The 13196-nt window shown below is 42.5% G+C and overlaps 1 protein-coding gene across 1 annotated transcript; it reads left to right on the top strand.

Annotated features, from left to right (window-relative positions):
- Window positions 1–9169: 9169 nt before the first annotated feature.
- atp5f1b (ATP synthase F1 subunit beta) lies at window positions 9170–12855 on the top strand. Its single transcript, XM_010767426.1, has 10 exons — window positions 9170–9310; window positions 10161–10334; window positions 10425–10599; window positions 10784–10905; window positions 11004–11188; window positions 11281–11439; window positions 11577–11699; window positions 11784–11996; window positions 12085–12286; window positions 12401–12855. The coding sequence occupies exons 1-10, from the start codon at window positions 9208–9210 to the stop codon at window positions 12505–12507; spliced, it is 1563 nt and encodes a 520-aa protein (XP_010765728.1). The 5' UTR covers window positions 9170–9207; the 3' UTR covers window positions 12508–12855.
- The last annotated feature ends 341 nt before the right edge of the window (window positions 12856–13196 follow it).

Raw genomic sequence — 13196 nt, 5'->3', positions numbered from 1 at the left:
GGGTAAGGGTAGATAGCCCCCATTGTTCTGTGACCTGTCAATTATCAAACCGGGGGTCATATTTCATTATGTGTTCATTTTTATCTGAAGTTGTACCCATGGATGTATAAAGAAGAGTTCTACCGCAAAGTTATTCTCCGTAGGGACTTCCGGCAACAATCTTGATTCTGATTGGCCTGAAGACTCGAAAAAACATCAGCAAAGATATTTTATTGAGAAGATGATCACTACGTGACAGAAGTTTTCAAAACCGTTTATGGTCTCCGGTACTTCCAGTCCAACGCCGACTGCATGCAGAGCGTTAGAAAATCGGGCCTTCAAAATAAAAGTTTGACTCTTTCCCCCCCCCCCCAAAAAAAAGAATTCCAATTTTTTTTTCTTCACTCAAACATCCGCGAACCACTCAAAACGGGTCCGCGACCCACTTTTGCGTCGCGACCCACCAGTTGAGAACCACTGGTTTAAACCGTTATCCAAAGTCTGCAATATTTATTAAAAGTGCATTTTATTCTAATCCCAGAGTAACCAATAAACATGCTTATTAATATTGTTTGGAGAGAAAAAAAATTGAAAGATGGCGATAGTTTAAAATAATACAAATGTCATTCTTTAGCTTTACTTTCTTACAGTAATTAGATTAAATATTTAAGTTAAAGAAATAATACCACAACATGAAATCCATAATTACTCAATTTAGTAGCTAGTATTATAGGCAAAATGTACATCAAATATTACAAGTTTAATAGAATAGTTCCCCTTTTGCATAAAATTGACTGTTTAGTTAAACATATAATGTTCACATAAAAAAAAAAAAACGTATTCTATATATAACGGAAGTTTAGAAAGGTGTTTCTTTCAGTCTAGACATTTTGAAATGAGAAAGCAGGCTGAAACAGGTGTAATTAATAGCACTAATGATGTCTCCCTGCAGGCTTCCTGGCACAGTTCATGGAACAGTGTTTTCCTGAAATCTAGTACAAACTAGTACAAGATTTCTGTTGACACTGACAGCTTACTGTACTCTAAGAATGTCAGACTTCTCTACCTAAATTTCTATCACATTGGCATTTTTAGATTCTAAATCTATCTGCTAAACAAGTACTTTTACTTTTGGTACATTAAGTATATTTTGATGCTAATACGTTTGTACTTGTACTTGAGACAAGTTTTGAATGCAGGACTTTTAATTGTAACAAGAGTATTACTACACTCTGGTACTTCTAATTTAACTAAGTACCAGATCTGAGTACTTCTTCCACCTCTTTCTACCAGACTAGTATTTTCTTTTAGAGTTTAGGATGCAGCAAGTGTGCATTTCAAGCCAGGAGAGGTACAACCACCATGTGAACACTAGAGGGCGCTGCTGTATTGACAGAGACAGATGTGCAAAGGAAGTTTTTTGTGCAAGTTAGTGTGAGTGTGTGCGTTTCTGACTGGTGTAATGCTTGTTCTTGCTTGCAGGCTTAAATCCATAAGTCTTCTTAGCCTCATTTAAAAGCATAATGTAAGTGATTTGTACAAATACCCTATGGTAGAATGGTATGTAGCAGATTCACTATATTTAAATAAATCAGACAGTCAGTGTGTTTAGGGAAAATTAGTCAAATTCTCCTTTAATGTGTTCCTTAAATGTAGTTTGTTTATTACTGGTACTGATTGAACAAGGCTTGGCATCACTGCTCGTACCCACATATGATTATCCGACTGTCTGCAGGCACCCTATCATCTCTACTAGTCTGTATTTGTCTGTGAAAACATAGCACATATTTGGATTACACATCCTGTGAATGCCAAACTAAAGTAGGATGAGTGATGACTGAGAAAACGTTGTGTTGGCAAGCTTTTGTGGTGATTTGTTCTATTATTACAGCTGGAGATCCCTCTAAATGCCAATTAAGTTGAACAGTTCTTGTGAAAAAGGGAGACCTGTTTAGACCATTCAGTCTTTTTTCCAAAAGGTTTCCATATACAGTTGCAAGAAAAAGTGAACCCTTTGGAATTACCTGGATTTCTGCATAAGTTGGTCATAAAATGGAGGAAGCCACTGCTGTCCAGAAAAAACATTGCTGCACGTTTGAAGTTTGCAAAAGAGCACCTGGATGTTCCACAGCACTACTGGCAAAATATTCTGTGGACAGATGAAACCAAAGTTGAGTTGTTTGGAAGGAACACACAACGCTATGTGTGGAGAAAAAAAGGCACAGCACACCAACATCAAAACCTCATCCCAACTGTGAAGTATGGTGGAGGGAGCATCATGGTTTGGGGCTGCTTTGCTGCCTCAGGGCCTGGACAGATTGCCATCATCGACGGAAAAATGAATTCTCAAGTTTATCAAGACATTTTGCTGGAGAACTTAAGGCCATCTGTCCACCAATTGAAGCTCAACAGAAGATGGGTGATGCAACAGGACAACGACCCAAAGCACAGAAGTAAATCAACAACAGAATGGCTTCAACAGAAGAAAATACGCCTTCTGGAGTGGCCCAGTCAGAGTCCTGACCTCAACTCAATTGAGATGCTGTGGCATGACCTCAAGAGAGCGATTCACACCAGACATCCCAAGAATATTGCTGAACTGAAACAGTTTTGTAAAGAGGAATGGTCCAAAATTCCTCCTGACCGTTGTGCAGGTCTGATATGCAACTATAGGAAACGTTTGGTTGAGGTTATTGCTGCCAAAGGAGGGTCAACCAGTTATTAAATCCAAGGGTTCACATCACTTTTTCCACCCTGCACTGTGAATGTTTACATGGTGTGTTCAATAAAAACATAAAAACATATAATTGTTTGTATGGTTTTAGCTTAAGCAGACTGTGTTTGTCTATTGTTGTGACTTAGATGAAAATCAGAACACATTTTATGACCAATTTATGCAGAAATCCAGGTAGTTCCAAAGGGTTCACATACTTTATCTTGCAACTGTAATACTCCTCCACCTCTGGAAATATTGTGACTGGGTTGCAGCTACTATAGCCATGGTGATGAAGCTCAATGAATTTACGACGTGCAAGAATGGACATGTTACCATTTGAGATGTCGAGAAAAGTCTTCTCCTGTATTTGAATACACAACAATAACCTTTATTCAAATATGTGCAAATATTTCCAATCCCAAACCAACCTGTGTTTTGTCTCCATCAGGTAACCCCCCCCCCCTCCCCTCCCTCCATCATGCTTGGGACAGCTGGTGACCTTCGACCTGGCACAGATCATGTTCCATGCATTTCTGGTGAGGAAACAATGATTTTGCTTTTCAAGCTTTTTCATCAAAGACCATAAAGGTGATGAGAATACTCTGAAACAGATGGGAGCTTACAGCGGTGAGTTGCTTTTGGGATTTTGATATGGTGTTTTAAGCCTTGCTAGTGGCATGACTCTGGGCAATGAAGAAATGTAAGTCTGCCTGTCAGTCCAACACTGTATTCCAGACGTACATTGCATTGCATTTAGCTGACGTTAATGTCTCAACAATTATTTAATAGATTTTTCTTGAAATGTTGCTCATGGTCAATATAAAATGCATTCTAATGACATATTATCCAGCACAACACTTCAGTTTACAAATGCCTGCAATGCTAATAACATTTAGCATCAGGTTAACCTTTGCTGCATTTATGTGATATCGGAAAAATTGGGGTGGAAAAGCAAGCAAATCATTTTGTGTTAATGTGTCTGCGTGGCAGATTTAGGTAACTGTTGGGTTGATAGTAAGAGACCTTTTTAAAAATATGTAATGTTACATTTTTTATATTGTATTGATAACTGTTGTCTATGCATAATGACCTAGATTAGTAATACAAGTTATTTCTTATCATTAACCCTGATAACAAGTCAGAGCAACATTTTTGTAAATGCAGGGAATGGTCTGGTATAGCAACAAGTATAACACATAGAAGCTCAAATATAAAAGATATCAAAGTGTTATTTACACACTCTGAGCAATAAAAGACAACACAACTTATTTATAGCGCCCATGTTGTTTCCACATTATGACTTAAAGTTAATGAACACACCAAAGTTAAAAGAGAGACTTCAAAACTTGTACATTTTGGTCATCCGAGGATCCCATAAAAGCAGCATTTGTGTTTGATGCTCGCAAACATTAGCATGCTTAAAGACAATAACTGCCAGGTACAGGACAAGCATGTCATATTTGAAACTCATGCTTTTAATCTGTGATTGACAACGTATACTCCTCTATCTGAATACCTGTGGAACAGCACCCAGTAACACATTCCTATAATATACCATGACTGTTCCACTTAAAGGATTATTTTCAGTTTGACCTCGGTCTGTGGAGTGGCTGTCAGCTCTCCTTTAGATCAGACTGGTAGGAAAACCTGTTGAGACATACATATCTGCTTCGCTGCTCTGAGTACTCTTATGTGGGGTTCACCTGCTAACCATCAACAGCCTCCGTTGTCAGAGCTGTAACTATATGTTGAAGGAACATGCATTATCTTGTAAAAACAGTGGTTAGACAGAATGTCACAGGAAAGATACCTGCAGGGGTTAGGGGATATCAAAGAGCTAAGTGGTGGCTTCCACAGTGTCATAAAAGAAAGCCTCACACTTGTTTTGTTTTTCCTTCTCCTTTTACACCACAGCACAATGGACACAGGCGATCCCCGCCACCGCCGGCCGGGGGGCGCCCGCGGGGCTGGACGCCGCCCCCACCCCCCCCCCCCCCCCCCACGGCCCCCCCCCTCCGCCGCCCCCTCCCCCCTCAACCTCGCCCCCCGTCGGGCCGGCCGCCGCTCCACNGTGATAGAGTGATACAAGTAATGGTTTAAACCAGTGGTTCTCAACTGGTTTGGCCTCGGGACCCACTTTTTACTTGGTCAACACATCGCGACAATGTTGGGTCGCGATGTGTTGACCAAGTAAAAAGTGGGTCCCGAGGCCAAACCAGTTGAGAACCACTGGTTTAAACCATTACTTGTATCACTCTATCACTCAGCGCTAAAAGTGCCCTTAATGGGCAGGCGCCATCTTACCTTAAATATACCCTGTCCGCATTGCGTTCCAAGAATGCAGGGTTCTTGGTTGTTCCTAGAGTCTCTACAAGTACAATGGGAGCCAGAGCCTTTTCTTATCAAGCTCCACTTTTGTGGAATCAGCTTCCAGTTTGTGTTCGGGCGGCAGACACCCTATCCGTTTTTAAGAGTGCGCTTAAGACCTTCCTTTTTGATAAAGCTTATAGTTAGGGCTGATTAGATTCAGCCCCTAGTTTTTCTGCTATAGGCTTAGTTTGTCGGGGGACACCTTACGTCTTCCTTATCTCTGTCTGTACCATAGACTGTATATATAAACCTGTGTACTCTCATGATCCGAATAACCCAGCTTCCCCCAGATTTCTTTTTGGTGTCGATCTACGGCGGGATCCTGAGTCGTGGCTGATCCTGTTGCTGCGGTCCTGAGTCCTGGATCGCGAGCCCTGGATCCTGAGGGACATCCTCTTGGATTCATCTTCTTATTTTAGACACATGCATTTCCAAACATTTGGTCTACCTACGCTGTAAAATGTATTATCTCTTCGATTTACACACGGCATCTATTGCACGTCTGTCCGTCCTGGGAGAGGGATCCCTCCTCTGTTGCTCTCCCTGAAGTTTCTCCCATTTTCCCCTTTAAACTTTGGGGGCTTTTATTTGGAAGTCAGGGCTTTTATGATCCTGTCTGAAGTGAAACCTACAGGAATTGAAACTTACTTGTTTCACTAGTTGAAATGGCTCAAGTCAAAACAAGGGCAAAATCTACTTCTCATTTGAGTAATTTTGTTGGCACTGGTTGGTGTCTGAACTGCCAACTGTGAGGGACGTCTACTTGAGGGATCACAGTAAAGATGACAGGAGCAACTACCCAGTGGACCAGCTGGTGGGTGACATCTTCCCTGGTCTGATTGGTCAGTGGTCCAAAGCGAATGCGCTTTTCAAGCCACCTGTTATTAATGAAAAGGAGACCATCATGTCCAAGCTCAAGGAGGTCTGGAATCAGGCAGTGACGTTTTCCCATGGGAAGGGCAAACTTGATGCCAAAGAGAGGTTCAGTGTCAAGTTAGACACATTATTTGATATTTTGACTTGCAAGTGTCAGATTACCAGTTGTGAGAGGGGAGGCTGTGATGGCTGTGTGATCCAAGCCCACATTAACTGTTCCTGCAGGAGAGACAAAATGATTCCTTTTAAAAAGGCCTTGCATACATCAAGGGACAGAAAGAGAAGGTTGGAAGTAAAGGGCCCCACCAAATGGGGGCCCCTGATCTGCAGGAGCACAAGAGACAGGTGGGGACATTGGAAAGGCAGGGGATGGAAAACATGGCTGAGGAAAGGAGAAGGAGCAAGGAGGAAAATGCTGCAGCAGCAGACAAGGCAGCCAGGAAGGATGTTAAGAGGTTTTTGGCAGATGGTGATGAGGATCTGGAATTGGAGAGTGGTGCTGAAGATGAGTTTGTCCCTGAAGTTGAGCTCTTCCCTGAAACTGAACCTGAGCCTGCAGCTTCAACAAAAGGACAGAAAAACTATGATGATATTCCAAATATTGCGCTTGCTAGTGTAAGGTATGGCATAGGGCTGAGACCAACTGCAGCTCGGATTGATGCAGGAATCATCACAGGGATAGTGGTGGTCTAATGGATAGTGAGGTGGGCTGAAGATCGGAAGGTTGTGAGTTCAATTCCCGCCAGGAACACCACCACTAGTGTGCCCTTGAGTAAGGCCCTTAGTTACTCCAGGGAGAATGTCCCTGTAATTGGTAATGTAAGTCGTTTTGGATAAAAGTGTCAGCTAAATGAAATGTAATGTAATCACAGAAAGACAACACAAGTAAAGTGATTGATAGAAACAAGGTCAAGAGAGCACAGGAACAGTTGATGAGAGAGCTGGGAGAAGAGTTTGAGGAGATGGGGGGGATCTCCTGCATCCTCTTTGATGGGCGGATTGACCTGACAAATGTGATGATGGAAGCTGAGGGCTGTGACCAATCTTTTCCTGCAAAGATCAAAGAAGAACACTATAGTGTTGCTAGTGAGCCCACATCCTGTTTCAGCTGGACTGCCTCAAGTCCCAGAGGAAGGAGGTGCTGGACCTTGTGATGCCAACTGTGAGAAGATCTGCTTGGTATGCCCACAGTGAAGCCATCCTCCAAACACTGCTGTGCTCTGAGGATCAGAAGGAGATAATTGAGGGGGTGGAGAGAATCCTGGCCATTAGGGGAGAGGGGGACCCAGACACTCAGCTGAGGGACTCCTCTGTCAGGACCAGAAGGACACCTGACATCAATTGTGATGCTTCCAGCATTGGGGACTGGATCAGCTGGTCAGAAGGTGTGTCAGAGCCACCTCTCACCTGCTTGCTAAGCACCTCAGAGGTGAAAAACGTCATCAAAACCCCCATGGAGGTACTCAACTGGCCTTGCCATACTCAAAGCATTGAGAGGGTTGTTAAAATGGTGACCGAGGCTTCTGCTAAGTACTTCTCACAGGAAAAGAGGGATGGAGGGATCAGAGCTCAGGAGACCAGCAGGAGACTGATGTCCAAGAATGAGTCAAAGCAGGACTTGTGCAACCTGGCAAAGTTCAAGAAGTCAGAAGATTGATCTTTGTAATCGTATCCAGTTATATATATATGCAGTTCACCTGTTAATAAATATGTAAAAAGGATTTGGCTTTGTCAATATAAATTATTTCCCTTATATCTTTTACTATCTTATATAGAGGTTCGAAAGGGTACAATTGCCAATTTAGAAATAAAAAACGATGTAGCTTAGAGTTATCCTATCCAAAAAATAAGCTCACATTTGAATTCCCCATAAAAAAGCACATCATTTACTGTAGACACCCCTCATGTTAGGATTTCCTTCAGATTCATGTTGGCACCTGAGTATGACCCGCCCTAGTGTCGTATTGTCATACTGATATTCTGTACAAACTGTGAAGTCCACTGAGACAAATGTAATATTTGTGATATTGGGCTATATAAATAAACATTGATTGATTGATTGATTGATTGAAAGTAAAAAATACAATCATCAATACAAGTTTAAAAGTGCATTAACAGTCAAATATACTTCTAAAAACCCAAAAAATAGTTTTTGCTTATATATTTGAATGTCCTTGTATATATTGTATTATACTTAAAATTGTAATGTTTTATTAAAAATAATAATAATAAAATGTCATTGTCATATCTTAACTTTTTAGGAACAATCCCTTTTAACTGCAGCCGTCCCACAAATGAAGAGGAGTAAAAACTACAATGTATTCCTCTAAAATGTTGTGGAGCGGAGTACTGGTAAATCAGTTTAGATAATTTAGTTTTAATTGGTTGTTTCACCAAAGTCACACAATAACAAAAACAAACAAACAATTGAGAGAACCCCTGTGTTCTGCAAAGTACAATGACTGCTTTTGTCAATGGAGTCTGGCAGCTCTGCAGAGGGCAAAGCTAATGGCACCCCCCTCGCAAAGGCCTGCTTGAAATATTCTAAATATAGTGTACACAACAACTGATGCATTTCTTGTTGGGTACTTTTTAAGAGGCTAAAATCAGTTTGTTATGCCCCTGATCACTTATGTAATGGCTTGACTATGGATTAGATCCTTATACAACCCCATTTAAAACAATCCTAATTATACCTTTAAGTGTACTAAACTGACATGGTGAAGTCAGCTGACACCTTTTGTTAAGGTAGGCTAAATAGCATAGAATTATGTGGTTATTCATTTCTAGTTCTGTGAACACAAGCAGATGAAACAAGGAAACAACTGAGGAGTTGTAAGCAATTTATCTGGGGATTGAGGACACTGTCCTGTGACCCAAGCAACAAGTCTTCAGACATGAAGAACAAATGTTAGGGGAGGATCTGAACACTTACTGTAACTTCCACTGACATGGGACATTGTGTACAAAAGGTTTGGTGACACCCTAAGGATGCTCAAACCATTTGTTCCAAAATCTGCAATAACTAAAGAACTGATACCAATGACAATTCATATTATATGCCACCTTTTGTTTGTAGTGTCATTCAGCAGTCGTCACATTTCGTCTGCAGCTCTGGAGGGCAGAATGTCAGCTGGTGGAGCTTAACTTCTGCGCATGCCCAGAACAGCGTTTCCTACGTAGCACGCATGCGCAGTTCCCCTCCTCGGCCATTCATATAAAGCTGCAAGTTCCTCCGTCTCTTTACACCTTCAGCCATTTTGACAATGTTGGGAGCTGTGGGACGCTGCTGCACCGGAGCACTGCAGGCTCTTAAGCCTGGGGTCGCGCCCCTTAAGGCCCTCGCTGGATCTCCAGCCGTGCTCTCACGTAAGTCCTGCATGCTATGGAGCGTTTCAGCTAAATCGCAATAAGTAAAATACGCATTTACCAGCCTGTCAGGGAAGGGCAGGGGCAATGCTAATTTTAGCTAGCTATCGGTAGCATCATGCAGGCTGCCATAGCAGGCCTTAACATTAATATGTCTGATTTTAAATCTGCTGGACTAATTGCAAACGTTTGTATGGGTACACTTATGCATTTATGTTCATGTTGACACATGTCATGCAAAGGAAAATATCCAGGCTGTGTTTTTCTTGTGCTTGCATCAATGACCTTTATGTAATGACATGAGGCTGCCATCAGAGCCTGCTAACTTAGCATTACTTGTTACGTTTTAGCAAGGTCTGGCAAGTAGATTAGCAATGCAGAAAGACACCTTTCATGTTTATCCACAATATCATTACATTAATATACAAACAGTATAAGAATAACGAGTAGGGTTGATCATAAAGGTACTTGCCTTTCAATGTCCTGCGTTTGTCATTAGCCGATGTCACATTAGCCATGTTAGCTTGAAGTAACATTAGACTTCATTCATCGGTCATTCCACGTTATTTGTATTAAGTCAGGAAATACCTTCTTAACGTTTGCACTGGTTAATACATTGGATCTCACAGAATTTACGTTACTCTTATCGATTGTTTAAGAGGGCGTTACTCGATAATTTAATGTTTTTTAAAAGCTTAGTTTGTCCGACAGCAATTACTTGACATTGAGAAGGACCGCAGACACGCAGATGTCCCTTTCCGATGCTATTTAACGGGAAGGATGGCATGTTTGAATACACTGGCCTGACAAGGTCATGACACTGAGCTAACTGGTACTGTTTACTCTCCAGGCAGAGACTATGTCGCACCTGTCGCCGCTGCTGCAGCCGCCTCAGGCCGCATTGTGGCTGTCATCGGTGCCGTCGTCGACGTCCAGTTCGACGAGGACCTTCCTCCCATCCTCAATGCCCTGGAAGTAGCCGGCAGGGAGTCCAGGCTAGTCCTGGAGGTGGCACAGCATCTTGGTGAGCTACTTGAACTTTAACCTTAAGTCTTGTAAGTGGGTGCTTACATTTCTACAGTGGACAATGAACTAAACAAATGTTTGTGTTTAGGCGAGAACACAGTGCGTACCATTGCCATGGATGGTACCGAGGGTCTGGTCCGTGGACAGAGGGTTCTGGACACTGGCGCCCCCATCAGAATCCCAGTGGGTCCCGAGACTCTGGGCAGGATCATGAATGTCATCGGTGAGCCCATCGACGAGAGGGGTCCCATCACCACCAAGCAGTGAGTTCACAAAACACAATTTCATACATGATATTAAATAAACATTTTTTTTTACAAATGTCAAAATATTTACATAGTGAATTTGAGAGCAGTGTTGCAGCAAGGACTTTGAAAACATTAATATTGGTTTGCATTAATTTGTACTCTTTAAATAGCTGAAAATGTTTTTTCTTTCCTCCCATAGCACTGCACCCATCCATGCTGAAGCCCCCGAGTTCACAGACATGAGTGTGGAGCAGGAGATTCTGGTGACTGGCATCAAGGTGGTGGACCTGCTGGCCCCATACGCCAAGGGAGGAAAGATCGGTATGTGCTTACACATAAATATTTAGGCTTTTAAATTGGAATAACTGAAGCAAGCTCCTTCATTTATTTTGTAATAAAACAAATCTTTAATTTCTCAGGTCTGTTCGGTGGTGCTGGTGTGGGCAAGACTGTGTTGATCATGGAGCTGATTAACAACGTCGCCAAGGCTCATGGTGGTTACTCTGTGTTTGCCGGTGTGGGTGAGCGTACCCGTGAAGGAAACGACTTGTACCATGAAATGATTGAGTCCGGTGTCATCAACCTGAAAGACAACACCTCCAAGGTGAGGGTTTAGGCAACTACTGGAACTTGAAATAATACATTTTGAATATAAGCAAACATCATCCACTCACTTTTTATTGTTGTCTCTGCTAGGTGGCGCTGGTGTACGGACAGATGAACGAGCCCCCAGGCGCCCGCGCCAGAGTGGCTCTGACCGGTCTGAGCGTAGCAGAGTACTTCCGTGATCAGGAGGGTCAGGATGTGCTGCTCTTCATTGACAACATCTTCCGATTCACACAGGCTGGCTCTGAGGTCTGTACTAACCTCCATGTCTGTCAGTAGGATAACAATAAATATTTGTAATGGCAGTTAATTGGGATTGTTGCTTTTTAAACTCTGCTACAGATCTTAAATGTGACTCGATGATAACCAAAGCTCTTGCCTCTCAGGTGTCTGCCCTGCTGGGTCGTATCCCCTCCGCTGTGGGTTACCAGCCCACTCTGGCCACTGACATGGGAACCATGCAGGAGAGAATCACCACCACCAAGAAGGGATCAATCACATCTGTGCAGGTAAACTTTGAAACTGTAAAGAAGGACACTCAAATGGAAATGTTCTTTTTTAAATATTAACTGAGTCTCGATCCTCTCCACCAGGCCATCTATGTGCCCGCTGACGATTTGACTGACCCTGCCCCCGCCACCACCTTCGCTCACTTGGACGCCACCACTGTGTTGTCCCGTGCCATCGCTGAGCTGGGTATCTACCCCGCTGTGGATCCCCTGGATTCAACCTCCCGTATCATGGACCCCAACATCGTCGGAACAGAGCACTACGAGATCGCCCGTAACGTGCAGAAAATCCTTCAGGTTTGGGACTTAATAATTATCTTTTTATAAATATAGTTTAGGACTAAAAAAACGTATCAGGCTAACGAGTTCTACTTTCTTCCTCTAGGACTACAAGTCCCTGCAGGATATCATTGCCATCCTGGGTATGGATGAGTTGTCTGAGGAGGACAAACTGACCGTGGCTCGTGCCCGTAAGATCCAGCGTTTCCTGTCCCAGCCCTTCCAGGTGGCCGAGGTCTTCACCGGTCACATGGGCAAGCTGGTGCCCCTCAAGGAGACCATCAAGGGCTTCAAGAGCATTCTTGCCGGTAAGTGAAGAAGATCCGTCACTTGTATCAAGTACTTAATAATTCACACTTTTCTAGATGGTGCCTCATCTTCCTATTTGAAGTACTGATTTCTTTGGTACCTGTCCCCTGTAGGCGAGTACGACAGTCTGCCCGAGCAGGCCTTCTACATGGTGGGCGCCATCGAGGAGGTCGTTGAGAAGGCACAGAAGCTGGCTGAGGAGCACGCAAACAAAGACTAAACATCTGTGAGAAAATAGGAGGGAAAAAGAAGAGGGGTTCTGCGGTTAGGAGCACTTGGTTTGTAAAACATGTCAAAATACAAATGTACCTGTCTAGTCATCCTGAAAAGTTCTATTTAATGTTTCCAATGGAAGATGGAATAAAACACTGTCTTTACACAAAACAACTTGTCAACTGTTTTTACTATATGCTTAAAAAGTTGTAGAGAATCTTGTTCCTAATGGTGGATTCCATGAAGTTGCTGTAATCCACTCTGAACACAAGATGGCAGTCTTGGTCATGTTGAGTTATCTGAACTGTGTTGCAGCTTGTCACGTGCTGAAATAAAACAGTGGACAAACAAAGTGGATGAGTGTTTGTTTAAACTTTAATGGATAACAAACTGGTGGAAAAAAACATTCCCTTCTGACTGGTTCAGCTTAATAAAATACCAACTGCAGGTTTTACATAATTGTGCATACAGATTTGAGGGAATACAAATGTTATGATATAATAAAGGCATGTATTACCCAAGTAACCATGGCCAACAATGATATTTAAAGGCATTCGTGGAAGTGCCTTTGATTACTTTATTCCTTTGTGGAGCATACACGACATTCTATATTGGAGTCTGACCTCAGGCCGTAGATTTAGAGTAGCCGGATTATACAGGACTGTCTCAGAAAATTAGAATATTGTGATAAAGTTC

The sequence above is a fragment of the Notothenia coriiceps genome, unplaced genomic scaffold, assembly GCF_000735185.1.
Source record: "Notothenia coriiceps isolate Sejong01 unplaced genomic scaffold, NC01 NC01_scaffold00000339, whole genome shotgun sequence".
In the NCBI taxonomy this organism is placed as follows: domain Eukaryota; kingdom Metazoa; phylum Chordata; class Actinopteri; order Perciformes; family Nototheniidae; genus Notothenia; species Notothenia coriiceps.
Note: the sequence above shows the minus strand (reverse complement) of the source record. Positions and strands in the feature narration are given on the sequence as shown.

What these genes read in the sequence shown, in the direction of transcription:
- atp5f1b (XM_010767426.1), top strand. Translation starts at nt 9,208, where the DNA reads ATGTTGGGAGCTGTGGGACGCTGCTGCACCGGAGCACTGCAGGCTCTT. An exon ending in TCACACAGGCTGGCTCTGAG is followed by an intron (nt 11,440 to 11,576) that starts GTCTGTACTAAC and finishes CTTGCCTCTCAG; the next exon opens with GTGTCTGCCCTGCTGGGTCG. An exon ending in GATCAATCACATCTGTGCAG is followed by an intron (nt 11,700 to 11,783) that starts GTAAACTTTGAA and finishes CCTCTCCACCAG; the next exon opens with GCCATCTATGTGCCCGCTGA.